General features: G+C 39.1%; 1 protein-coding gene across 8 annotated transcripts in view; it reads right to left on the bottom strand.

The window, feature by feature from the left end:
• Positions 1-26081, bottom strand: part of ABCD1 (peroxisomal ABC transporter 1) — a 39821-nt gene that overhangs the window by 886 nt on the left and 12854 nt on the right. For 4 of the 8 annotated variants that reach the window (XM_088857746.1, XM_088857743.1, XM_011628345.3 and 1 more), the window contains 17 exons: positions 15378-15616; positions 14971-15275; positions 14768-14879; positions 14478-14639; positions 12904-13003; positions 12588-12696; positions 7299-7389; positions 6770-6894; positions 6478-6627; positions 6193-6265; positions 5521-5701; positions 5278-5436; positions 1897-2061; positions 1361-1597; positions 758-906; positions 559-611; positions 396-474 (listed from right to left, as the gene is read on the bottom strand). In XM_088857746.1, the coding sequence (XP_088713872.1) occupies positions 396-474; positions 559-611; positions 758-906; positions 1361-1597; positions 1897-2061; positions 5278-5436; positions 5521-5701; positions 6193-6265; positions 6478-6627; positions 6770-6894; positions 7299-7389; positions 12588-12696; positions 12904-13003; positions 14478-14639; positions 14768-14879; positions 14971-15275; positions 15378-15616 (2489 nt within the window). Of the gene's footprint in view, positions 1-395; positions 475-558; positions 612-757; positions 946-1360; positions 1598-1896; positions 2062-5277; positions 5437-5520; positions 5702-6192; positions 6266-6477; positions 6628-6769; positions 6895-7298; positions 7390-12587; positions 12697-12903; positions 13004-14477; positions 14640-14767; positions 14880-14970; positions 15276-15377; positions 15617-26081 lie in introns of all 8 variants that reach the window. The other 4 variants (XM_020672909.2, XM_020672908.2, XM_006853400.4 and 1 more) reach the window with 1 other exon arrangement.

A 26081-nucleotide genomic window follows, 5' to 3' on the forward strand; every position in this document is an offset into this window, starting at 1 on the left:
GAGAGAATTTAAATTCAAGACAGCAATAAAGAGAAACAAGGAAGTAGAGGTTAGACTCAAGAGAGAGAAGGGGGAGGGGTGGGAGAAGTGGTCTGGTGGGGTTCAATTCATGAGAGTTGAAGAATAAGGCTATCTACCTTTGGTACAAAGAGATCATAATCATTTATTGAGCATTGGATGTGAAATCAGGTGGTTGGGGATGTGTCATTGACTGGACACAAAGTCCACAAAATTTCTCAAATGCTGTGACACTTCAGTATATTGGATTTCACATCATCAGTAACTAAGAACGATTTTGACCATCTTGTACAAAAAGCAAATAGTTCTATAGTATACAATCTATATATATATATATATATATATATATATAGAGAGAGAGAGAGAGAGAGGCTTACTTGTGAGGTGGTAACAACAGTAATACCCATCGATTGTGCAATCTTGTAAAGGTGTTCTTCAACATCAATACTTGTCGCACTGTCAATTCGAAAAAAAACCCACAATAAGGATCAGATAGTCCATGTCATTAAAAATTCAGATGGACTAGTGTTCCAGGCATACTTGGTACATTCGTCAAGGATGCCAAATTTTGGACTATGGAAGAAAAGACGAGCCTGGAAAGGGCAATAACCAAAGGTAACATTAATTCAAAGAAAAAAGTATAAATTAGCAGGAGAGAGAGAGAGAGAGAGAGAGAGAGAATGCAAGTCCATAAATTCTACATTAGCTCAAAAGACCAGGATTGTCTATAACCGCTCACCATTCCAAGTCTCTGTTGTTCCCCAAGGGAGAGAATATCTTCCCAATTAAGTGCAGCATCGAAACCATCGTGTTCCCTTTCCAAGAGATAGATCAAGCGAACACTCTCGAGTATGGATCTCAACTTAGAATCCAAGATATAAACCCTATCTGTCTCTCCACGTGCAATGTCAAGACATACACCTTCAGCTAAACCAATAGTACATACTGGTTACCAGAAGTTCTTTTTTTTTTGTTTTTCTTTTTTTCTTAATAACTATGTTTTATGAAGAACTGTGAGGGTGTACCAATACAGTTCCTTCAAAAGTCATATACAAAACTACCAAAGGCATTAGAGGTGTATTTGAGATCATTTGATGAGTATTAGGAATGTAACATATAATTTAATGGACTATGAAAAATCATAGTGGGATGGACAGTGGGACCCACCCTTACAGCCTTAGGACACATGGTGGCTCTCACTCTCACCACGACAGTCCATTCAAATGGTTGATGACCCCAATGAACTAAGATTTTCCACTATCCACTAGATTATAGTACACTTTACCACGAGACAGACTCCCCTTTTCAATTTAATTCAGTGCACCCAAAATAAAATGTGTACCTTGTGTTGGGATAATTGACACCCTCTGTAATGCCTCATCGAGAGAGAGAGGATAGATTAATTGATCTCGTAAGGTTCCAAGACATGTATAAGGCCGCTGAGGAACATAGTACACACCACACTTTGTTCCTCTGTTTTCATCAATAATATGACTCGGTTTCAAAAGTCTTCCATTTGCAATAGGCCAAAGCTCTCGAAGGACTCTGAATACTGAACTCTTTCCACTCCCATTGGGACCTGCAAAAAGACAAGTATAATCCTTGGACCATTGGGGCATTAAACAAAGGTGAAGTATACCATGGTTCCCATAGTCCATTGGGGCCATGAGCATTCAAAAAATGATGGACAGTAATGGAGAGAGTAGGATGCACAAATTGCTGCATGTCTTGTAGTTGTTCAGTCCCACTCAACATCACTGTACATCATTTCACCGAACAGTCATGACTGCGACAATCTATGGTTTTTCATGTTCTATTGGACTAGCAAAGTTTTCCTTATAAACAATTATTCTGAACGACAGTTCTCTTGTCACTAACCGGTCACGAGCAGGCTCTTCCCTGGGGTTATGTCCATTGTCAGTCGTCTGGCTAACAACTTTTGTGTTGGTGTAATAATATCCACTTCAGAGAAGAAGATCAGATCCTCACAAGCCGGTCCGTTGCTTCTGTCACTCCTTGCTAGAGAATCAAGATCAGAGAAATCTGCATACAAAATGCTTATGAGATGCAATACAAAGGAGAAGCAAATAAAATGATAAATCTTGATCGGAATTACTTGTCACAATAGAAAGATAATGAGGCCATAAATGGGTATGCAATACAAAGGAGAAGCAAATAAAATGATAAATCTTGATCGGAATTACTTGTCACAATAGAAAGATAATGAGGCCATAAATGGGTAAACAAATCATAAGGGAAATACTGGAAAGAACCATTCAGAGAATGAATTAAATCTCCAAGCTCTAACATCTCAAAACTCCTTATTGAATGGTTTACGCTATTAAAAGATAGGGGAATCTCATTTTACTTCTCATTGGTAGGTTTGATATTCTTATTCTTCTAAGTTTCATAGATGGCCAGCCTGAATTGCAAGAGATGCATATTGCCAAGTGAACCAAACTAGATAAATCCAAGAATAATGACCAATATGCAACATAACAGGTCTTCTATAACTATCGGTAAAACAACATTCTTTAATATTTTATTTTGTAAAACAATAATAGAAAATGTTCTCTTCAAACACCATCATCATCATGATCATCATCATAGCCTTTTCCCAACTATTTGAGATCGGCTACATGAATCTTGGACTGCTATTTTGCTCTATCAAGGACCATACTCTCAGTGAGGCGATAAGTCCCTATATCTTTTCTCACTACTTCCAACTACGTCCTTTTGGGCCTACCCTTGCCCTTTTTGAGCCTTCCACTTGAACCAACTCGCACCTCCTAACATGTGTTGTACTAAGTCTGTGTTGCACATGGCCAATCCATCTAATTCTACTTTCTCTCATCTTATCGCCTATTAAAGCCACACCCATGGTCTCCCTAATGTATTCATTTCAAGTTCTATCCCTTCTTGTCTTGCCACTCTCAACATCCTCATCTCAGCCACACTCATCCTGGGGATATGTTGTTTCTTGACTGCCCAAAATTCCACCCATAAAGCAAAGCTGGTCTCATAGTTGTCCTATAGAACTTCCCCTTCAACTTCATTGGTATGCGGCATTCACATAAAACTTCGGTTGTACATTTCCACGTCGCCCACCCAGCTCTAATTTTATGTGCGACATCTTCTTCAATCTTTCCATTTTCTTGGATTATCGACCCAAGATATCAAAAGTGCGCTCTTTTTGGTATTTCTTGGCCATCAAGCTTAACTACTTCAGTTTCTATGCTCCCATTATTACTAAAAGTGCATTTCATATACTTTGTCTTAGTGCAGCTAATTTTAAAACCTTTAGATTCTAGAGCATCCGCCCAAAGTTCTAATTTTGTGTTGACGTATTTATGCAATTCGACCAATCAATATGAATACTTCAAAATACTTAGTAGTGCATGATAGTTGTTGAAGATGAGAAGAGTAACATATGTATCTCTAGACAATGAGTATGGCAGTTTATCCAAACAAGAAAGAAAAAAACAAATGAGCACACCATGAACTTTATCATTTTGTTCTTCCATACTGTTCTCCTTGCAAATTTCTGATGCCAAAGAAGTATCAGGTTTTCAGAAAACCCAGACTGACAACATCATGTGGAACCATGAGAGAAAGCAGCAATTTTAATTGAAAGATTCAATGGGAACCATGTGTGTGAGTGAGGATGGCATATCAAAGAAAGACATGCTCTAGGGATGATGTATTATCATTAGATTCCCCACGACTCGGACTCAAATAATATGGTTTACTCATAGCCAGATAGATGTGACATTACAACTCGAGATTTCAGAAAGTCCCATACTAATGTGAGACGTACTAAAAAGACAGAAGTGAGAAGAAATTTCAAATACTGCAATAGCTTTAAGATTAAATGCACTAACACTCCTAACTCAAGCCAGAGGATCAATGCTAGAGGTGACCAAATTGTGCCTAAAATATCATGATCTTGCACCTCATGGGGCTTTTGGGAATATGTCTGCCAGTTAATTTTTTGTTTCACTTCAAAGGTAATCTATTAACGCGAATATCTCCAAGACAATTGACAATGGCAGTTATTCATGGAATACTAAATTTGCAACAAAATGTATAGCTGATTGCTTATCAGAATGCACTTTGACCGACCTTAACCCCAAGCTCTCCTAATACGGCCGCCATGCAACCTCATATGCGGTGGAGGCCTTTGTTCTTTACCAGAAAAGCCTCATTTATACTTAGTTCTTCTTGTATTTCCAACTAGCCAGATTGCCAGACTAATTCCCATGGTGTATCACCAATCATCTAGTTTGCAGCCAAATGTACATCAGAATATTTCAACGCAGTGAGAATGACACTTTTAGATATAGCCTGGTAATGCTTTCAAATATCTCAATAAGATATTCACAACATCCATGCTTGACTTATGCATGAATTGACCAACAACAAAACCCTCGATAGCTACTAAGGATGAAGGATTCCTGACAACCCAATACCCTCTAACATACCACATCTTGCTCATTTGTCTTCTCCCTCCATTTTGCCCCAAAACATTTTACATCCACAACTATAAAACAACACCTGAGCTGCAAAACTCTTTCTCTAATTTCAATATTTCGTTCTAGAAATTATAATAGTTTTCTGTTTTTCTTGTGGTACAAAAACTCTTTTCCTTTTCCATAGGAAGAGATAGAGCTTCCAGTGGCCCCCGTCCCTACTCCAATATTGGTAAAGGGAGATGTGCTTTTCCTTAGCAAATTGCCATTTCTAATAAATAAATAGAGAAAATAATGGGAGGATTCACATGCACAAGCACCAGAAAAAACAAACTTACAACAGGGATTTCTTCAAAACATCTACTTCTGTTGCTACAGATGTTCTCACTTTACTTGTAGTGCCTACACAGATTTTGATACAGTAGTACAAACACAATTTTAAATCTCTTAAACCAAGGTTTTAGGTTACCACTTGTCAAATGGTGAATGGCAAATATGAAACAATTAAGGAAAATAGAGAAGTCAATAAAAGTATGTAGAGGGGGATGCACCAGTATTTGTGATAAAATGTGGCACACTTCAACAGTAAAGGTAAGGTTCTCCACACACACAAATGCATAAATACAGCTCCCAAACTCCCAACTTATCAATCAGTGATCCCAAACTCCCAACTTATCAAGTAATAGCATAAATACGTCGAATATTTGGTTGAAGACATGAAGCAAATTGACATACACATAAATAACAGAAATGAACGGTTTTGACGTACAAGAGTGATTCTTGGGCATACCTTTCTGAGCAGCATCCAGAAGTTCATCCAGCTCAAAAATCCGATTGATACCCCCCGACAGCTCAAGGAACTTTTTATGCAACTCAAGAATGTCACCAAAAGCAAGAAAGCTTTGAGAAACTACAGAAGCTAAGTAACGTAACGCATGCGCGAGCTCCCCTGCACAAATTTTCGGATATAGGAAAAAAGTTAAATAAGGTAAGTTTGAATTATAATTAACATGAATAGCCTTGACTGTTTTACCTTGAGTAGAGGTCAAGGCTCTATCTCCTCCGTGATCCACAGCATATAATAAGCTCAATCCCCAAGTCACATTATGGGGCAATTGCTTTGTGATAAAATCATCCAATATACCATACAACCATTTCTTCCTCAAGAGGAGCTCTGAGTGCCTAAGCAATTCCTTAAACCGTGAATCAACCATCTGCCAAGTGAAGTAAACAATGGATCACAATGGAAAAAAGAAGCCATATACATTATATATGTCATTAAGAATATAACAAAATATATATGTTATGTGTGTACAGAACTTGTGATGCATGACGTAACAAGGCACAGAATTTGTCCAGAAGCCACATATATAATATATGTCATTAAGTACATAACAAAATATATATTTTATGTGTGTAGAAAATTGTGATGCATGACATGACAAGGCACAGAATTTGTCCACCATGATTTTCACTATGCCCATCCAGAAATTTTGACATTCAAATTCAGAATTTTTTTTCTGATAATAAAATTCAACCTTCAATGCCAAATTTCTGCAAGACAATTTCTTTCATTCAGTTAATGCATTCCCAGACTTCCCATTTTACCAGGAAAAAAAGTTTACAACTGGTCATGAGTTAGCTAAGAACAATTGTACATATACATCATTATCAGGACTGTGAGTGAAAAAGTCAAGGAACTTACAGCTCGCTCTCGGGCACCACCCCCGAAGAATGCAACAGATTCTGCATGAGTACGGAGTCTTGAATGCATAAACCTTAACAAAAAGAAAATATGAGAACAAAAATTAGGCCGTATATAGTTCCAACATTTGGCAATTAGAATTCAATAGAGCATGGTGGACAAGGTAACTCCAAAACTTTCAATCGGATATAAGTGGAGGATTCAATGACAAAGTGAGAAAAAACTATAACCAGACACATTATAGAAGGTGGCAAATTTACTAAACAATTTAATCAGAACAGTAACCTGAAAATTCCCTCAAGCTGTTGTTCCCTACTAGCAAGGTCACCAAATTCGGGAGTGACACTCCTAAGGAAACCTAAACCTAACAGCATATAAGCATACAGTATAATGACACCCCGTGGCCCAGTTAACAGCTTCATTCTCCATGTGAACCTGTACAATTTTAAACCAAAAGAAAACATAATATGTAAAAATTTGAAGTAGGAAATATGAAGCAAGACATTTCTATAATAGCAATATAACTTTAAACTGATCATTCAAATTGATTACAGTACATGTGAAACTCATGACGTACCAGAGAATGTCCACAGATGGCTTCACCATTCCAGTCACCAGCCCTGAGAGTTCGGTAGTCATTTTTTCCACATCATGTGTTATTCTCTGGTCTGCATCCATGTTTTTACTCGACAAGTGGAATACCTAAAAATAAACAAACAAGTGAACTGCTTTTCAATAAAAATAGAAAAACGTAAAATTACAAAGTAGTGCAGAAAGACGTGTCTATATAGGAGAGCACAAGGCATACATAGTAGAGTACAAGGTTAAATCACAGATTTTAAAAAATACAGAAAAAAGATAACCAGAAATAAAACAATTAATACTTATAGGAAAAAGATAATAAACTTTCATCAAAGACGATTAGAATCAGATAACATCAATTTAAACTTCTCATCACAAATACATTCAAGTCTAACCAGGTTTTTGGCCCTCACTTTGTTAAATCAAATGGTAAATTCTGCAGTTGCAACATTTCTTCATATTCAAAAGCTAATTTATTCTGCAGAAAACTTTGACCTTTACTAAGCCACACAATATTGAAGTACCTTGTAAAGTGCGTTGTTTCTCAAATAGTTCTTTAGTAAATGCTGAGTCAGACGGATTCTCCATCCAAGAGCCAGTTTGGCAGTTAAATATCTGCAGCATGATGACATTCAGACATATTCATGAGCCACCATATATAGGTAGATATGTGATGACATTCAGACATATTCATGAGCCACCATATATAGCTAGATATCTTATAGCTATAATGCAGGCCTAATTTGTACGTCACATGATGAAATCAAATATAAACCACAAAGAAATAGGCATGTTTGAATGATAAAATTCTTCATTTACTTGAGTGTCCTCATCCCGATAGGAAGGAGAAAAGGAGAGAATAGCAACCCATCCTAAAGTGACAACAAAAGAGCAGTTAAACCATCAAGAAGACACTAAGGTTCAGCCTCTTGGGCTACACACAAAGAGGCCAATCTGCACTGAACAACCCCCCACCCCGCGGGGAAGGGGGAAATTCAACCAACTCATAAAAAAAGAATTACCATCCCACAACACAAAAAAGAGAAGCGAAGTAAAAAGAAAACCATAGTGCATTACATTTCAAAAAAAAAAAAAAAAACCCAAGGGAAGCATTTTCTTACTTATGGACGACTTAACAAGGCACCAACAAGACGAGGTACCGTGGTGTATGTCGTCCGCGGATGACATAGTTTTGATCGATGAAGCAGCATCAACACAAAGTTAGAACATTTGAGGGATGCTCAAGAATCTAAAGGTTTAAAAATTAGCCGGACAAAGAAAGTATATGGAACACAAGTTTCGTAATAATAGGCGTAGAGACGAGGAAGTAATTAAGATTGATGGCCAAGAAATACAAAAAAGAGCGCACTTTCGATATCTTGGGTCGATAATCCACGAAAATAGCAAGATTGAGGAACATGTTGCACATAAAATTAGAGCTGAGTGCGCGAGTTGGAGATGTGCAATCGGAGTTTTATGTGACCGCTGCATACCAATGAAGCTGAAGGGGAAGTTCTATAGGACAACTGTGAGACTAGCTTTGCTTTATGGGGCGTAATGTTGGGCTGTCAAGAAATAACATACCCATAGAATGAGTGTAGCTGAGTGATGCAGAGAACTTGAAGAAGCCAAACACAAGAACTATTCAAGAAACCTAGGGTTTATTCTTTACAACCAAGCTGAGGACGCAAAAGCCTAAGCTTTTCTTTCTCTTCCAATTTTTAAAAGTCATGTGGAATGATTCCAAGCGGGTATGAAGGGGTGCAAATATAGTGTCATTGCTAGATTGAGGTCGCCAGAAACTTATCTCGTCTGCCTACTTCATCTCTTTCTCCTCAAGGCCCCACACACCTCTTATATATTATAATTTAATATTCCAAATACAAAAAGTGTCTAAAGAAATAATACATTGACCCATATATCCTACCTTAAACTTGAACTTTGTAATGACAATTTTACCCCTATGAACAGTATTTATGAATAGTATCCATGAACAGTAACTTTGAATAGCAACCAATGATTAGTACATAAAAAATATAAAAAACCCTAGAATTCCTAAAAAGATAAAAACCCCTTAGAAATAAACTCTAAAACTAAAACTATAACATACATCCTTTGAAATTGAATAAAAATAAAAAATAATAATAATTTTGCCCTCCATCACTAAGATGAGGATGTTGAGATGGATGAGTGGCAAGATTAGAAGGGACAGGATTCGAAATGGATACATTCAGGAGAACTTAGGTATGACTCCAATAAGTGATAAGATGAGAGAAAGTAAACTTAGGTGGGCTGGCCATGTGCAGCACATACCCAGTATAACACCTGATAGAAGGTGCACGTTGGTTCAAGTGGAAAGCTCAAAAAGGGCAAAGGGTAGGACCAAAAGGACATAGCAATTTACAGCCTCACTGAGGGTATAGCCCTCGATAGAACAGAATGGTATTGGGATTTAGACCATATTAAATGTATTAAGAGTGAGGCTCAAAGGGCCTTGGTGAAGGATAAAGAGGTCAACGAAAGGTGGAGAGTTTATTTTAGAAAATTATTAAATGACGAACACAATGGGAACATAACAGTTGAAGGAACTATTGGTATAAATGTAGACCAGGATTTGGGAAAAAACTCTAATGATGATGATGATGATGATGATAAGGTGAAACATTTCATTATTATCACAACGTTTAAGGGTTCTTACAATGGATTTTTTCACATGATATATTACATAATTAACTAAAAGAATGCACAATATGATTTGAATAGGAATGGCAAGATACACCATCACACTTTTAAGCAAGAATGGATCTCACAAACATACAAAAGGACGTCATTGCTTTATTTTCTTAAGTGAGTTCCCTAACCACTAGCCTCTATATGAATATAGGAGCATTGACATTACCAAACAAAGAAAATTACCTTAATAAAATCAAGGGAAGTGTTTTCAATTCCATAGAGCACACTCTAACCGACCTGATCCAATAGGTCACATTCAACACATGTCACTATATCAAGGGTCTAAAGCATAGTTGTTAGGATCGGGAGTTGGGGGATCGTGAAAGTCTAGAAGATCCTACGGTTGGGAGTCCTATCCATACATATATGTCTTAAGAATTTAGATCCCCAAATGTTAGAAATCAAAATCCCAACTTTTTGGGATATCGATATTAACTTTTTGGGGATCTTTCTCCCAACCTTAAAGAGTATATATACTTTACTTTAATTAGAACCAACAAACGCTGCAACAATAATAAAAATAAAGTTGCATTCCCGGAATGCCCGAGTAAGATTCTAGAGTGAAAGCCACCTAGGTTATTCTAGAGTGAAAGCCACCTAGGTTCGAAGATCCCAGAAACTATAGTCTAAAGAAGTGGAAAATGTTTATTTGATCACAACGCTAACAGAACGAAGAACAATCATCATTAGGCCTACCAGTCCAATTGCAGCCATAAGGAACTAAAAGTTATCTTCCAAATATGGAGTCCTTAGGCGTATTACACATTTAGAACACTGTTATAGAGTACAACAATTGGTTAGCACCCAGCAAAAAGAGAAGACAAAAAGAATGATCAGAAAAGAGAATATCACCGAAACTACTTGCACATTACGGCATATCCTACGAAACCAGAGCCTTCAGCTACACGTAGCGACATCAATAGCATGTCATTTTCGGTTGCAGAAGCCAGTTGCATTGAACAACCATATTATAACTATCCACCACGAAGCAATCTTAGATCAATGGCTGAAGCTGGTGGGCCTCCAAACAATGCAAAGAGAGGGATTAAATGTCTTGACCACCAAATTGGCAATTATGAGAGAGTATCAACAAAGTTGCATGGGAGGTGAAGGGAACAGGGTGTTTGAACTGACCTTTTAAATCTAACCTAATGCAACACGGCCAAACATGGTGCAAACCACATTTTACAAGGGTTTGCTTCAACCATGATAGTATTTGTTATTTCATTGATAGTTACAGAATAGCTGATTAAGATTTTTTCAGGAAAACGAGAGTAGCATTTCTCGTTTCGAGAATTAACGTACATAGTGTTCCTGGGGGACCGAAAAGCAGCCCAAGGATGTTTTAGGGTCCTAAGCTCGGAGAACCTCCTTATGGGTATCGCTATTTTGTATGGCTCGTTTTTGGTAGATTTGTTGCCATTCAATCAAAATTTCAGTTTTCTATTGCAATGTGCTGTTTATAGATTGCTGGAATTTATGTTTGCGTTCATGGATTTTCACTACATTACCTTTCTATGGCAGGTTTAACTCACTTCAACACTGAGGGATGTAGTTATTATCATCTGAGTTCTGTATGGGATTGAAAAGCTAGTGGGAAAGTATTTAAACCCACAATGTCTCTAGATAAAAAGGAACAACACAAGGCATGCTAGTGATTATGGCAAGTTCATAAGTCTAAAACATACATTGTAGTATTTCCATTGTAATTGCTTTTAAAACTTTAACAAGATAACTTTTGGAGTCATAGAACCTAGCCAAAACCAAAACTTGGGAATTGACCACTTTAAGCTGAATCACTAGCCTGACGATATCAGCATGCAGTCTAGATTGATCACATTGAAAACAACTGCAGGACACTGGCTCAGCGCAGTAACTAGGAACCTTAAAACATATAATCACATCATATATGCAGTGGTATATGAACAAAAGATCAGCCAAAAGGTGGCAAGTTTATGCACAAACTTTTAGCCTACAGTGGATAAATCAGCATCTTATTTTAATCTTTTCAAGAAGTCCAAAACTCATTGATCACAAATACTCATAATATGAAAGGATTATAGTCTCAATTAAGGTTCAGTTCAATATTTTCACAAGGACAAAAGGGGGTTCTCTAAGGACCATCAGTAATTTTCTGGCAAAGTTAAATTGGGTGGTTAAACTTCCCAAATTCCAATAACTACAGTGTGAAAGAAAGGACAAATTCAACAGTTATATGCAAAAAGACAATCGCATTTGTGATACGTCACTCATAAGAAACTACATGCCCTTGCAATAAAATGCCATCAAAAAATGATTGAACCAGACTGTCTCAACCATCCTTATGTTGGCACAGTAAACTCTGACCTTCCAGACATGTTCTACTGCTATGGATTGGCACAGAATCTAAAACCAAGTCGTGCAAAATTTAATAATGAAAATAGAGTTTAGAAAAGAACAACATTAAGTTCTAAGAAGTGCGTAGGTTGTTTTCATTCTCACTCTATATTCAATAATGCCCTGTCAGCTTTTCAGAACAAGACCATATAAATAACCGTGTTTTTAAAAGAAAATACCAACAAGTGCTTACAGCAAAAGAATGAAAACAAGTTTCTTCAAATTAAATCAAATCAATCGCACCATGCAGCAGAAATTTAAAACATCTTTAAAAGAGTGAATTGCTTCATAGGACATAAGCATCCTTATCAGTTCAGAGACACTGAGCACAAACAATCCAACACGTAAGAGCTCAAGAATATAGCCTGTTACTGACAATGTGAACTCTAATAGAGCAATACAAACATTCTGGAGCATAATCAATAAAAGGGATGCCAAGATCGCTTTAGATGAGGCCTACTCTATTTCTTTTTTAAATGCATGCAACAAATACACAACATGCTAAAATAATATACCAGTTCCTGAAGTGTAAGTCAGGTAAATACAGACCAAGATCAAAAGTTTTCATAGAATATCCTGAATAGGAGATCTATGGCGCAATTTCTTATTCACTTAATGAAGGAATTTGTCAACATGGAAACCATGCACTCTATTTAGATATGGGGCAAGATAAAATGGCAGACTCAAACTAAAACTGGAGTAACCTCAAAGAAGGGGCAACAATGGATGATGCAGCACTTTGGATGACACTGATGACAATTAACCACATGAATGATGCCTTATCCTGCTCCAAAACAAACTTGACACTAGTCCCTGCCATAATAACACATTTATAAAGAAATTAATAAACATAAGGAGGCTGAGAATATGGCCATGTTTGATTTATATAGAATATATTCCCATTTAAAGAGTGGCTAAATATCTCTTAAATGGGTCATTTTCCTATATCAATGTAAATGCCATCTTAAGAATAACAATAACATCGGATTACATGAAATCTGCTCAGCTTTCTTAGCTCACCATTTAAGGAAGCAATACGATCTGAGATCCATGTCCTAGACATAACCAGTAAAGCCACTGCAAACAACTGTCCTCCTTGTTTATCAAGTAAAGTGGGTACCTACAAATGGAAGCTTTTACTACATAAGCAAAGCACAAAAAGAAAATTCTTCATTCTATCCATTGGGAAGATTGCTCAAAGTCCAGATATGAATGATGAATCAGAAAAAATAACATAAACACGGGACCCAAGGAAAAGAGAGTACTCATGCAAGAATTTCAAATATGCAGTTTAAATAGATATACAAGGATTTCCAAGGAGAGTTTGTTTGCCACATGCACAGAAAGGAGGTGGGTTGCATTAGGTAGGCAGCCAACGTAAAACCTTGTCACATCTTTTCATGAATCCTGAATCAATGTTAGAATTCAGAACGAATACATACGAAGGAACTTAGACGTGGCTTCAATAGGTAATAAGATGAGGAAAAGTAGACTTAGGTGGGCTGACCACGTGCAACATAAACCTAATACAACACCGGTTAGGAGGTACGATTTGGTTCAAGTGGAAGGCTCTAAAATGGTAAAGGGAAGGCCCGAAAAGCCATGGATAAAAGGTGTGAGAAAAGATATGGTGACTTTTGGGCTTATTAAGGTATGACCCTTGATTGAGAAGAATGGAAGAACAAGATTCATGTAGCTAACCTCAAATAATTAGAATAACGTTTGGACAATGATGATGATAATGAAAGGGATAGAATAAATCAAAGGAAAGACAAGGTTACATCAAATGAACTTAAAAAATCAATGTACAGCTACCCCGCAGATTAAGAAAAAACTGAAAAGCACTAGGGAAATTACTGCTTTAATACCAAGTAAAAAGATAATGTTGAGAAGTTCAGGACAAATCCTGAGAATGTGTCAAATAGTTTTATTGAAATAAAACAATGATGGAATCAGTCCTTATCAGCTAGAAACAGCAAAATAATACTTTCAAGAATAACATAATAACTTTTCTCTTTCTTGCAAGTTTACTAGTCTAAAGACTCTAAACGACAACAGAATAACCGATCACATAAAGTTACGCCAAGGAACATATAAATGGAGATGATCCCAGATGGGGGTGAATAACATAATAACATAGGTCTGCCACAACATTATTGATGCAGGGGAAATTTGACCCTCCATCAATTATCAACATATACCTAAATATATATAAAAAAAGACTACCAAAGATTTAATTCAACAAATTGGTTGAATCGTATGTACACAGTATTTATGTGTGTGTATGTGAAAAAAAAAAAAGACTAGCAGAGATTTAATTCAACAGATTGGTTGAATCATATGTAAACAGTATTTGTGTATGCACAAAACAGCCACGTACACACCCATGAGCAAACAAATAGGCTTGATTTTCTTAAATGATACCAGAGTAGCTCAAAAATAAATGTTTTCATTTGTGCAACATTACACCAAAGCTCTCACACTAGGTAACTACTGCAAGCCATGTCTACGACAAGCCATTCACATAGATAGAATGATATTAAAGGAAAAAGGTATCAACAATAATGAAAGATTCTACGTTGGGGATATCTCACAAGAATTTTGCACATCGCAGCTACTCTAGCTGGCATTCCCCTCGGAGTGTTTAGCAACTGTGGGACCATGGGCACCGAATTTCTGTTATCAACATGTGGAGATTTCGCTAGCACTTCCTTTATGTATGAATCTACCGCTTTGGAATTAGCAAATGCAGTATCCTGGCAATGCAAACCATCGAGTGATAAGAAAATACCCATAGTACAGTTTTTGATAGAGCTGATTATATGTGGGCCATCATAACTGGTTCTGATTTGGAAAGAATAAGTACTTTAAGTACTGTCCAGACCTTTCCTGTAGAAGAAAATACTTTTTGAACTGCAATTGCATCACTTTGACGCTCTGATTCTGACGATCTCAGTAGAGCGGGAGATGTTACAGCTGGAACTGGGGAGTCCTCCCTACCATGGGAAAATTAATTAAAAAAATCAATTTTAACTCACATTAGCAAAATGCAAATGTAAGAGAACCAAAGCTAGGAAAATTTAAAACCTCTTAGAGTGAACATTCCATCCCCCTTCTCCATCCAAAGACAAAACCATGTCGTGAAATGCTACAAGAGCAGGTCTGTGAGATATTGTGATGCAAGAGGTCCCCATTGCACGGACTTTTGCGCAGAAGCGTTCTTCCATATCAGTTGTAACAGCACTTGTACACTCATCAAGAATAGCAAATTTTGGTTTGTGATAGAATAACCTAGCCATCCCCAATCTCTGCTGTTCTCCAAGAGAAAGCTCATCCCCCCAATTGATTTCTTCTTCAGGTGGATAGCGATCCAATAAATACTCAAGGTCAACCTGACAAAAGGCGAAATATTACAAATCATAATATATTTATGCAAGGTTTGAATGATTATGAGTTCCTTCAATATGAAAAAACAAATACTAAAATATACGTACATTTTTTAAAAGCTCAACCATTTCATTATATGTAAGTGGTTCAGTTTCTTCATCTGCTGTAAGTGGATATATTAACTGGTCACGAAGCGTTCCAACAGCTGTATATGGTCTCTGTGGTACATAGAATATCTCCTTATTAAGATCAGAACCAACCCCGGGTTTCACAATACGGCCAGATACAAGCGGCCAAAGCCCTCCAAGAACCCGAAAGAGAGAGCTTTTCCCACTTCCATTTGGACCTTCAAACAGATACATCAAAACGAGTTATTCATAAAAGCATAAATGGTAAAACATGTAACATTGTTAGTTACCAACGAGATGTGGCATGAAGGATCAGATCTTATAAACAATTTATCAGTGCAGACCATGATAGATGCACCCACTTGTGCACCTATACACACACGAACCAAATTATTCTAGAAGTGCCTATTCATGTGAACAAGAAACGACTCTTTAAAATGTTCCCCATAGTAAAGCATTTCATCGCGCCAAGTTCTGCCACCGAGAGAGAGAGAGAGAGAGAGAGAGAGAGAGAAAGATAGAGAGAGAGAGAGAGTATTGTCAAGAAGCCAACTAGAGAGTGCACGGGTTTCGATAAGACCGCAGAGAAAAACGTAAAGTCATAAGCAATTAAAATCATGAATCAAGACACAGTTAGTAGAAGTTCCAAAGGCATGCTGGGGATCCACTCAGCCCTAAGAAGGAGAGCAATGTTGTGTTAAGTCTATCGCGAAGTATACAAATTGCTCAATTCCTGACTCTCCATACAATTCCAAATATAATTTCACTATGGTGTATTTATCTAGATTGAATTCTGGTTGATAAACAAAAGAAAACCAAATAATAAAGCGAAGAAAACATGGAACTGAGGTACCCTAAGCCCCTCACGCCCCATATTTGTAGTGATACCCTTCCACACCCATTTTTTGCGAATTATTTCAAATAAAGAAAGTGGACCAAATTGATGAACAATTTCCAATAAAAGAAAGAAAATGGAATTCTCATGATGAAGTTAATGGTATATGGAATACGATGGCTGATTGTATCAAGAAAGCGACAAAAGAAGTTTTAGGAGAATCTAGAGGGAAATGACATTCAGATAAGGAAACTCGTTAGAAAGAACTTTGACATAAATGAGTCTGGAGGTCATAGATACATTTGTAAAATTAGGATATCTGAAGTGAAAGAAGCTTTGAGAAAGATTAAGATAGGAAAGACTTTACGACCAGATGTTATCTCAATAGAGGGCTGGAAGTGCATGGGAAAGATTGGCATGCCCTAGTTGACCAAGCTATTCAATAAGATTTTGAGAACAAAAAATGCCAAATGAATGAAGAAAAAGTATACTAGAACAAATGAGATAGATATGGAAAATTGTATGAACTATCAAAGGATCAAACTTATAGCCACACAATGAAACCGTGGGCGAGAGTGATTGAGCAATGACTATGTCATGAAATGAGTGTTATCAAACAATTTGTTTGGTTTTACGCTAGGGAGGTCAACAATTGAGGCTATTTTCCTACTTAAGCAATTAATTGAGAAGTTAATGGGAGAAAAGAAAAGACGTCCATATGGCCCCTATTGATTTAAAGAATGCATATGATAAGGTGCCTAGATAATTAATTTGGTGGGTGTTGGAAAAGAAAGGAGCCTTTATAAAGTATATTAACATCGTGAGAGATACGTATGAGGGAGCCCTAACTAGTGTGCAGGCAACTAGTGGAGATAAGTGAGTTTTTAGTGATAGTCGGCCTACATCAAGGGCAAGCATTGAGCCCATATCTTTTTGTTTTGGTTATGGACGAGTTAACTAGGCATCTACGGGATGAGGTACCATGGCAAATGTTGTTTGCAGATGACATGGCTTTAATTGATGAGACTAGATGTTATCTCAATAGAGGTCTGGAAGTGCATGGGAAAAATTAGCATACCCTAGTTGACTAAGCTATTCAATACGATTTTGAGAACAAAAAAACTACCAAATGAATGGAGAAAAAGTATACAAGAACAAACGAGACATGCAAAATTGTATGAACTATCGAAGGATCAAACTTATAGCCACAAAATGAAGCCGTGAGAGAGAGTGATTGAGCAATGACTACGACATGAAGCAAGTGTTATCAAAAACATTTGGATGAACTATCGAAGGATCAAACTTATAGCCACAAAATGAAGCCGTAGGAGAGAGTGATTGAGCAATGACTACGACATGAAGCAAGTGCTATCAAAAAAATTTGTTCAGTTTTACGCCAAGGAGGTCAACAATTGAGGCTATTTTCCTACTTAGGCAATTGACTGAGACGTTAAGGAAGAAAAAAAAAATGACCTCCATATAAAGAAAGGAGTCTTTATAGGGTATATTGACATCGTGAGAGATACGTACAAGGAAGCCCTAACTAGTATGAGGACTACTAGTGGAAATAAGTGAGTTTTCAGTGATAGTAGGCCTACATCAAGGGTAAGCGTTGAGCACATATCTTTTTGTTTTAGTTATGGACGAATTAACTACGCATCTACGGGATGAGGCACCAAGGTAAATATTGTTTGTAGATGACATAGCTTTGATTGATGAGACTAGAGATGGCATCAACGCAAAATTAGAACTTTGGAGCGATGCTCTAGAATCAAAAGATTTCAAAATTAGGAAAATTAAAGTAAAATACATGGAATGAAATTATAGTAAGGAATTAGTTAAAATTGATGTACAAGAAGTACCTAAAAAATACTATTTTTAATATCTTGCATCCATAATCCATGAGAATGAAGAGATAGAGGAATAAGTCGCGCATAGAATTAGAGCTAAGTGGACGAAGTAGAGACGTGTTTCCATAGTCTTATGGGATTGTCGCATTACTAATGAAACTGAAGGATATGTTCTATAGAATGGTTGTAAGACCAGTCATGCTCTATGGGACGGAATGGCAGTCAATAAACAACATATTCATAAAATGAGTGCAGCTTATATTAAGATGTTGAGATGGATGATTGGCACGACAACTAGTCATGCTCTATGGGATGGAATGGCAGTCAATAAACAACATATACATAAAATGAGTGCAACTTATATTAAGATGTTGAGATGGATGATTAGCACGACAAAAAAGGAGACTTTGAAATGAGTGCATCTGAGGAAACTTCGGGGTGACTCCAATAGGAGATAAGATGGGAAATCTAGGCTTAGGTGGTCAGCCATGCATAGCGTCGACCTAGAACAACCGTTAGAAGGGGAAAATTGGTTCAAGTGGAAGAATCTAAAAGGGCAAAGGGAAGGCCCAAAAGAACATAGTTGGAAATAGTGAGAGATATGGTGACTTATGTTCTGACTGAGGGTATGGCCCTTGATATAGCGAAATGGCATAATAGGATTCATGTAGACAACACCCCAAATAATTAGGGTAAGTCTTGGATGATGATGATTATGATTTCCAAGAGAGAGAGAGAGAGAGAGAGAACCCTTGTCTTACATCAATAGTGAAAAAACAAAGAAAACCAGAGCGGAAGAAAAATGCAGAGAAAAAGGTTTTGCAACTTTCTCTTTCATAATAAAGGAGAGAGAAAGAAAAGAAGCTTTAAGAAAGAGTATCGGGGAGGGGAGAGAGAGAGAGAGAGAGAGGGGGAGGGGCAGGCCCCATGGGCCATCAAAATCATCATCATCTTGGCCTGATCCCTATTATTTGGGGTCGGCTACTCATGAGCTATCAAAGTAAGTACCTAAAATTAGCTCCAAATATTAGGGTTTTTACCACTTTAGGAAAAGAATGAATCTCTCATTCTTTATAATTGATTTTTGTTTCCTTTTACTTTTAAATCCTAGGACACACACAACGACAACATCCGAATTAGCTTCAAGATTTGAGAAAAAGCTTAATCCATTATGGATTATGATTCTCTACCAGAAACCAACTCTGTTATATGCAAGCATGGGTGTTACATCAAATACATTTGATGTATTAGAAATGAGGACTATATTATTATTTAGAATCATTAATACAAGCTACTGAACCCCGACAACCATTCCTGAGAAAATTCCAATAGGTGTAATCACACAAGCAGAAAACGAATCTCCACATATACAAGTTGTTAAATAAAATTCATTTGATGTATTAGAAAAGGATTGTATTATGGCGCTATGAAAATCCAGCTACTACCGCCTTGACCCAAGCCCGATTCCTCATTAGCTTTTTATAATTATAGCTTTATAGTACATATAACTTCAGAAAATAAGATCTCATGTGGATGGCAAGTTCATGTTTCCTTATGACGGAGATTCCTGGTTTCTTATGATTGTTCACTTTCAAAGAGTTTCACTTTAAAAAGAGTAAGAAAATTTAAGACCAACTTCATGTAGAAAGAATTGCATAAGAAGCAAATATGAGATCTTCATACTTTCAGACAGCAAGTGACGATTTTTTCTTTGCTGCACACCTATTTGAAGCTACTTTCTTCCGCAGTGCACATTAACAGGTCTTGACTCTGGCTCTTATGAATGAGCACAACAGGAACAACTTAGCTATGCTTCCCTTAGTGGGTTTATAAATTATCTTTTGCCAAGATGACTTTTCTTTTGAAAACAATTGGCAATCACTTCCACTACTAGACATGGGGCCGATGCTCATCTAGTCAATGCAAACGTTAGCTAAGTAAGGGGATATTGTATTTCTATTAGATAAGAAACTCTTCAGGTTGGTGAGATACTAACATATTCATGAGTTACTTTGATTGGAAGAGATGCTATCTATTGGTGAGGTGACTACTCCTGAAGCATTTGCATTAATGATTGCAGAACGATTGCTCCATGGAATCAGACACCATGATTTATAACACTCTTGGCAACTACTTCCTTGTAAAATATCTTCGGAAAGGTCCAAATTAACACTTCAGATTTACGAAACATGGTATGAAGTCATATTGTCTAAAGTTACAAAAGTACTAGGTTATTAAGTGGATAAAAGAAGAATCAGCCAGCTGCCTAGACAGGTGCAGAATAAGGCTCATGATGAAAAGTACAACCAACTATTGAACCGCCAGGAATCTCAGTTATGACACCTTACATTAAATTTCTATGCAGTAATAATTGATTTGAATAGTAACACATGTTCATACTTCACAAGGTTTATTCTAGTTTGTATGGATAACTAGGCTGTACATAACATAGCTAAACTAGTTCGAGTCACATGATGAAGCCAAATCACTATTCAGCAACATCAAGTCACAGCAGAAGTAATTACCCAAAAAAAAAGTGACAGCTGAAGTCTGCGGAACTGGGAACGACCAGCAGATACAGTTGGCAGTACTTGTTATTTTCCATCCAATAAGACATTGATGAAAACAAACAAGGGCTTCATCCTGGAGATGCAAAGGAAAAGCAGAGTTACTAACACTTTTGCAAATCCTTGGGTTTTAACAATGCTTCGTCGTCCCCCTTTCCTCTTATGCAGAGGTCTCCAAGAAGGCCTATTAATTGGAGGACACCAAAAGCCAAGCCTATGGGTGTGTTCTGTCCCAAATATATGAAACTCGGAAGAATTGCATTTTTTCCCTCTTCCTCCTGCCGACCCCCACTCCTTTCCCCCCTAACCTCACCCCCTCCTCTAGTCTGTATTCAATCCCTACCCCGTTTGGCTCCATCCCACTCCCCTTGCCCCCCTTACCCCCTCGGGATGGCACTCCTCCACCACTTCTCTGCTATAGCCCTTCCCATCAACAACAATCCCCAACTTTTCCCAGGATCCCCATGACAGCCCTCGGTAAACCCGATGACCTCAATGGACTCCATGTTTGTCCACGTGCCCAAGCAGATGAGCGCGAGGTCCTCAAGGTAATGGGGTTCAAACATGAAGACCCAAAAGAGGCTTTGGAGGAGTTCATCAGCACAGACACAAAGAGTCACGACACAGCTAAAACCCCAAAGCCTGTTGAATTCTACCTACAAAATTCTTGCCAAAGTCCTTGCTTTCAGATTACAACAGGCTCTCCCGTCTATTATTTCCTCTTCCCAAACTGTTTTTATAAAAGACAGACGAATTTCGGATGGTGCCTTAGTGGCTCACGAGTGCATTCACTTTAGACACCACGATAAGATTCCTGGTTTGATCTTCAAAATCGACTAGGAAAAAGCTTATGACCACGTCGACTGGTCCATTTCGGAAGAGACGATGCTCAGAATGGGCTTCCGTAGCCGTTGGAGGAAGTGGATGAGTGGTTGCTACGCACCCACAATTTTCTGTCCTTATCAACAGGTCCCCTAAAGGGTTCTTTTCTTCTTCTAGGGGGCTTCGCTAAGGAGACCCTCTCTCACCTTTTATGTTTTCTATAGCTGCCGAAGTCTTCAGTTGAGCCTTATCCCGAGTGTTTCAAGCGGGGTTTCTCTCCGGCTTCAGAAGCAGTAGACTAGTTCCCACAATTACTCATCTGCAATATGCAGATGACACTCTGGTGTTCCCAGATGCTTCCCCTAGGGAAGTGGATAACCTGTACCTGTTCCTCAAATGCTTCCAAAGAGCAACCGGCTTCAAAGTTAACTTCGAAAAATCAAGAATGATGGGGGTAGTTATTTCTAATGTCGGGATTAGAGGGCTCATCCCCAACTGAGAATGCAAAGTGGAGGACCTACCCATTAATTATCTTGGCCTCCCTCTTGGGCTAGGCAAACCCAAAACTGGACAACGGTCCCAAGTTATCGAGAGGGTGGATAGGCACTTAGCTGGATGGAAGGGCCGACCTCTCTCTATGGCAGGCAGGACTACCCTTATAAAAGCTACGATATCTAACTCTCCTGTCTGCCTGATGTCGTTTTTCCACATGCCTGCTCTAGTGGCTAATCATTTGAACCAGCTTATGCAAAGCTTCCTTTGGTCGAGGCAAGCTCAGAAGAATAAATTTCATCTGGTTCCTTGGGACAATATCTGCCTTTCGAAAAACCAGGGTGGTCTAGGTATCAGGTTTCTCCGAAAACATAACCTTGCTCTATTAGGCAAGTGGTGGTGGCATCCAGCCTCCCAGCCTAACTCCTTGTGGGCTCAAGTTCTCAGACACAAGCATAGGATACCTCAAGGAGCCTGGGTGCCAGATAATTCCCATAGGTATAACGCTTCAGGGGCATGGCAATCCTTCTCCTCGGCCTTCTCTTACTTTAAAAAACATTTAAGGTTTCTTCCAAGAGAGGGATCTCGGGTGAAATTCTGATCAGCTCTTTGGTTGGGCTCTTCAACGCTGAGGGAGGCTTTCCCAGCTCTATTTTCTTTGGCGGTCAACCAAGAAGCTACAGTGGCGGACGAAGTGGTCCTCACAGGTGCAAGGAGAACCTGGAACCCTTCTTTTAGGAGGAACCTTACCGAAGAGGAGATCACCCAATTCCAACTTCTTCTTTTTGGCCTTCACTCTCACTTTTTTTCCAACCTAGGGAGAGATGTTATACTTTAGACCCCAACTCCCTCGGGTGAGTTTTCAGTGACCTCTTTCTATAAATTATTAGCTCAACCCCCTACCTTCTCAGCCAACCCCACTGCTATTGCATCGAAAGTGTGGACTACCCTTGCCCCACATAAGGTCCAAACGTTCAACTGGCTAGCCTGCTCTCATAGAGCCCTTACTATAGATCATCTTCAGAAACGGGGGATTCCTCTATCCAGCAGATGTGCCCTTTGAGAAAAAGATGAGGAGTCTAACCCTCACCATTTTCTTCACTGTGATTTCTCTTTTGATCTTTGGGGAAAGATTTTACAATTATTCGGCATCGAATGGGTCACGCCTCCTACAGTTAAGTCTCTCATTTCTTATAAGCTTCTTACAACTTGACCGAAGGCTGGCAGAGACCTTTGGAAGACCACCTTAGCGGCTACCATGTGGAATATTTGGCTGGAAAGGAATAATCAAATTTTCCGAAGCTCGAAATTACAAACTTCAGCCCTCCTGCACAAGGCCTTATCTTTGGCTTCCTTCTGGGCAGCAAACCACAAATTGTTCTCGGGGATTCCAAGGACTCAGTTCCTTCCTCAATGGCATAATATCCTCTTCCACTACCCAAGACAACCTCAGACATCCAGCTTTTGGCAGCCACCTCAGAAGGAACCATCAAGTTTAATTTTGATGGGTGCTCCTTTGGGAACCCAGGACCGGCAGGGGTTGGGGAGGTCTTTAGAGACTACCAAGGCAACGTTATCCTTTCGTTCTCAAAGCACCTTGGCCCCATGGAAGCTCAAATCGCTGAAGCCTTTGCTGTCCTTCTATGCATGAAAAAGTTCAACCGTTCTTGGGGACTACATCTCATTGTAGAAGAAGACTCAAAAAATGTTATCTCATGGGCTAGTAAAATGTCTCCCCCGCCTTGGTATCTCATCACTACATTTGAGGAAATCGAACATCTTAGCAGGGGTACGGACGTCTCATGGTGGCATACGTGGAGAACGTCCAACGACTTCGCAGACCATCTGGCGAAAGAGGGAGCTAGTAGGCAACTTCACGACCAAGCTGGGGTCGTCTCCTTTTTTGCAAAAGACCTCCGGCTCAGCACACCTCCATAGCTCCTCTCATGCTTTGTTTAGCCCCCCCCCCCTCCCCCCCATTTTTTGGTTTTTTGTAAGCTTCATGTAACTTTACTTAGGGCGGTCTTATAAGCCCATTCTGTACATAATACTTTCCAGTTTACCCCCTAGGGGGTGAACTTGGCTCTCTCTCTCTTGAACTATCTCTCTCAGTAATACAACGTTAACCTTCATCAAAAAAAAAAAAAGGGAGAACTTTTGGAACCTCAGCCCACTTCCAATGTCTATCAAGCTCCTTTAGCTAGGAAGCACTCCAGGTGCAGTCAACCTTCTCTCTCTCTCCCTCCAATGAGGTTCCTAATGTGGAATATCTGTGGCTTGGGTCACTCGGACAAAAGAAATGTTATCCGTGGCCTCAGTGCTACGCATACCCCTTCCATCCGCACCCCTATTGAAACCAAACTCCCGTCCCCAACCATCCCTCTCATCCGGCATATTTGGGGATTTAAGCTTTGTAGTTGGGTTGCTTGGCCTTTAATAGAGCAGAATTGCATACCAGGATTCGTGTAGCCGACCTCAATTAATTGGGAAAAGGCTATGATGATGATGATGAGTTGGGTTTCCCTTGAATCCCAAGGAGCTTTAGGGGGCATCTGGGTCCTTTGGGACCCCACTTTACACTCCCTACAAGATTCCGGGATAGGCCAATTCTCTATTATTGTTATTCTCTCTAGGAGGTTGATGGATTGCTGTGGAAATGTACTGCGATCTATAGCCCAAATTCCGACAACCTTAGGGCTTCCTTTTGGATGCAGCTACAATCCTTGGCCACTCTAGGCCCTTCTGCTTGGTATCTAAGAGGGGATTTCAATGTCACTAGGTGGTCCCATGACCGCAACTCCAACATCTCAATCTCCCCCACCATGGTCCACTTCTTAGATTGCATAGTCGGAAACCAACTCATCGATATACCCCTCTAAGGGGCTTTGTATACGTGGTCCAACCACTCAAACAACCCATCCCTTTCTAAACTCGATCGCTTCCTTATCTCCTTGGATTGGGATCACCTCTTCCCAGGTTCTCATTCTATTGTCGTCCCCAAATCCACTTCGGATCGTCGCTTTATCCTTCTTGATACTCAAGTCATCTCTCAAGGACCCAAGCCCTTCCGATTTGAGCTCTCTTGGTTCGAAGAACCCAACTTTAACAATCTGATGCAATTTCGATGGGCATCCTTCTCACCCCTGGTTCACGGCTGGGCTGGCTTCCAACTCCAACGGAAGTTGCAACTCCTGCAATCCCCTCTTTGAAGATCTGGAGCTCCCTACTCCAGTTCATTCAACATGGGGATGCAGTTGAGTAGTCCACAACTTTACAACTTGCTGAACAAGACCTCCGCTCCAAAGCAAAACTCAAGTACCAACTCCTTCTCCGCAAGGAGGAAATTTATTTGTCCTAAAGAGCCAAGGTCAAATGGCTAAGGTCAAAGGTCTCAATACTGAGTACTTCCACAAGATTGTAAATTGTAGAAGGCGAGAGGACTCCATCACCCACCTCAAGGTCGACAATACCATTCTCAACCAACCTCATCTCATCGAACAGGCAGCAATACAGTTCTTTTCACGCCTTTTCTCCTCCTCTACAGGAGCAAGACCCACCATGGACAACCTAGCTCCCTTCCCACTGAACAACCAATCTGGTTGGAATGTTGCCATCTACAACCTAAGCCCTGATCGAGCTCCAAGTCTTGATGGCTACCCCATAGCTTTGTTCAAAACCTTCATGGCTGACAACTCTTCTATTTCTTGGCTGTACCAAGCTCGTCTTCTAAAAGGTTTCCATTCTAGCAATCACGAACCCATTATTTCTCACCTCCAGTACGCAGACACAATGGTTGGACCACGTATACAAAGTCCCTTCGAGGGGAATATCGAAGAGTTGGTTTCCGACTATACAAACCCTCAACATCTTAGACTTGGCCAAGATGGCTATTGACTGTACTCCAGTGCTTCAAAATGGCTATTGACTGTAACATAAACTTGGCCAAGTCTAAGATGTTGAGGGTTTCCACAGACCTTCAATTAGTGCAGACCCCTGCTGATAGATGGGGTTGCTCTGTTGATGATCTTTTGTCTACCTACCTGGGCCTTCCCTTATGCCTCATCATGGCTCGTCTCTCCTATTCGAGTCACATAACTGACAAATTCGACCTGAGATT

The sequence above is a fragment of the Amborella trichopoda genome, chromosome 2, assembly GCF_054954075.1.
Source record: "Amborella trichopoda isolate Santa Cruz 75 chromosome 2, AtrichopodaSantaCruz75HAP2 v2.0, whole genome shotgun sequence".
In the NCBI taxonomy this organism is placed as follows: domain Eukaryota; kingdom Viridiplantae; phylum Streptophyta; class Magnoliopsida; order Amborellales; family Amborellaceae; genus Amborella; species Amborella trichopoda.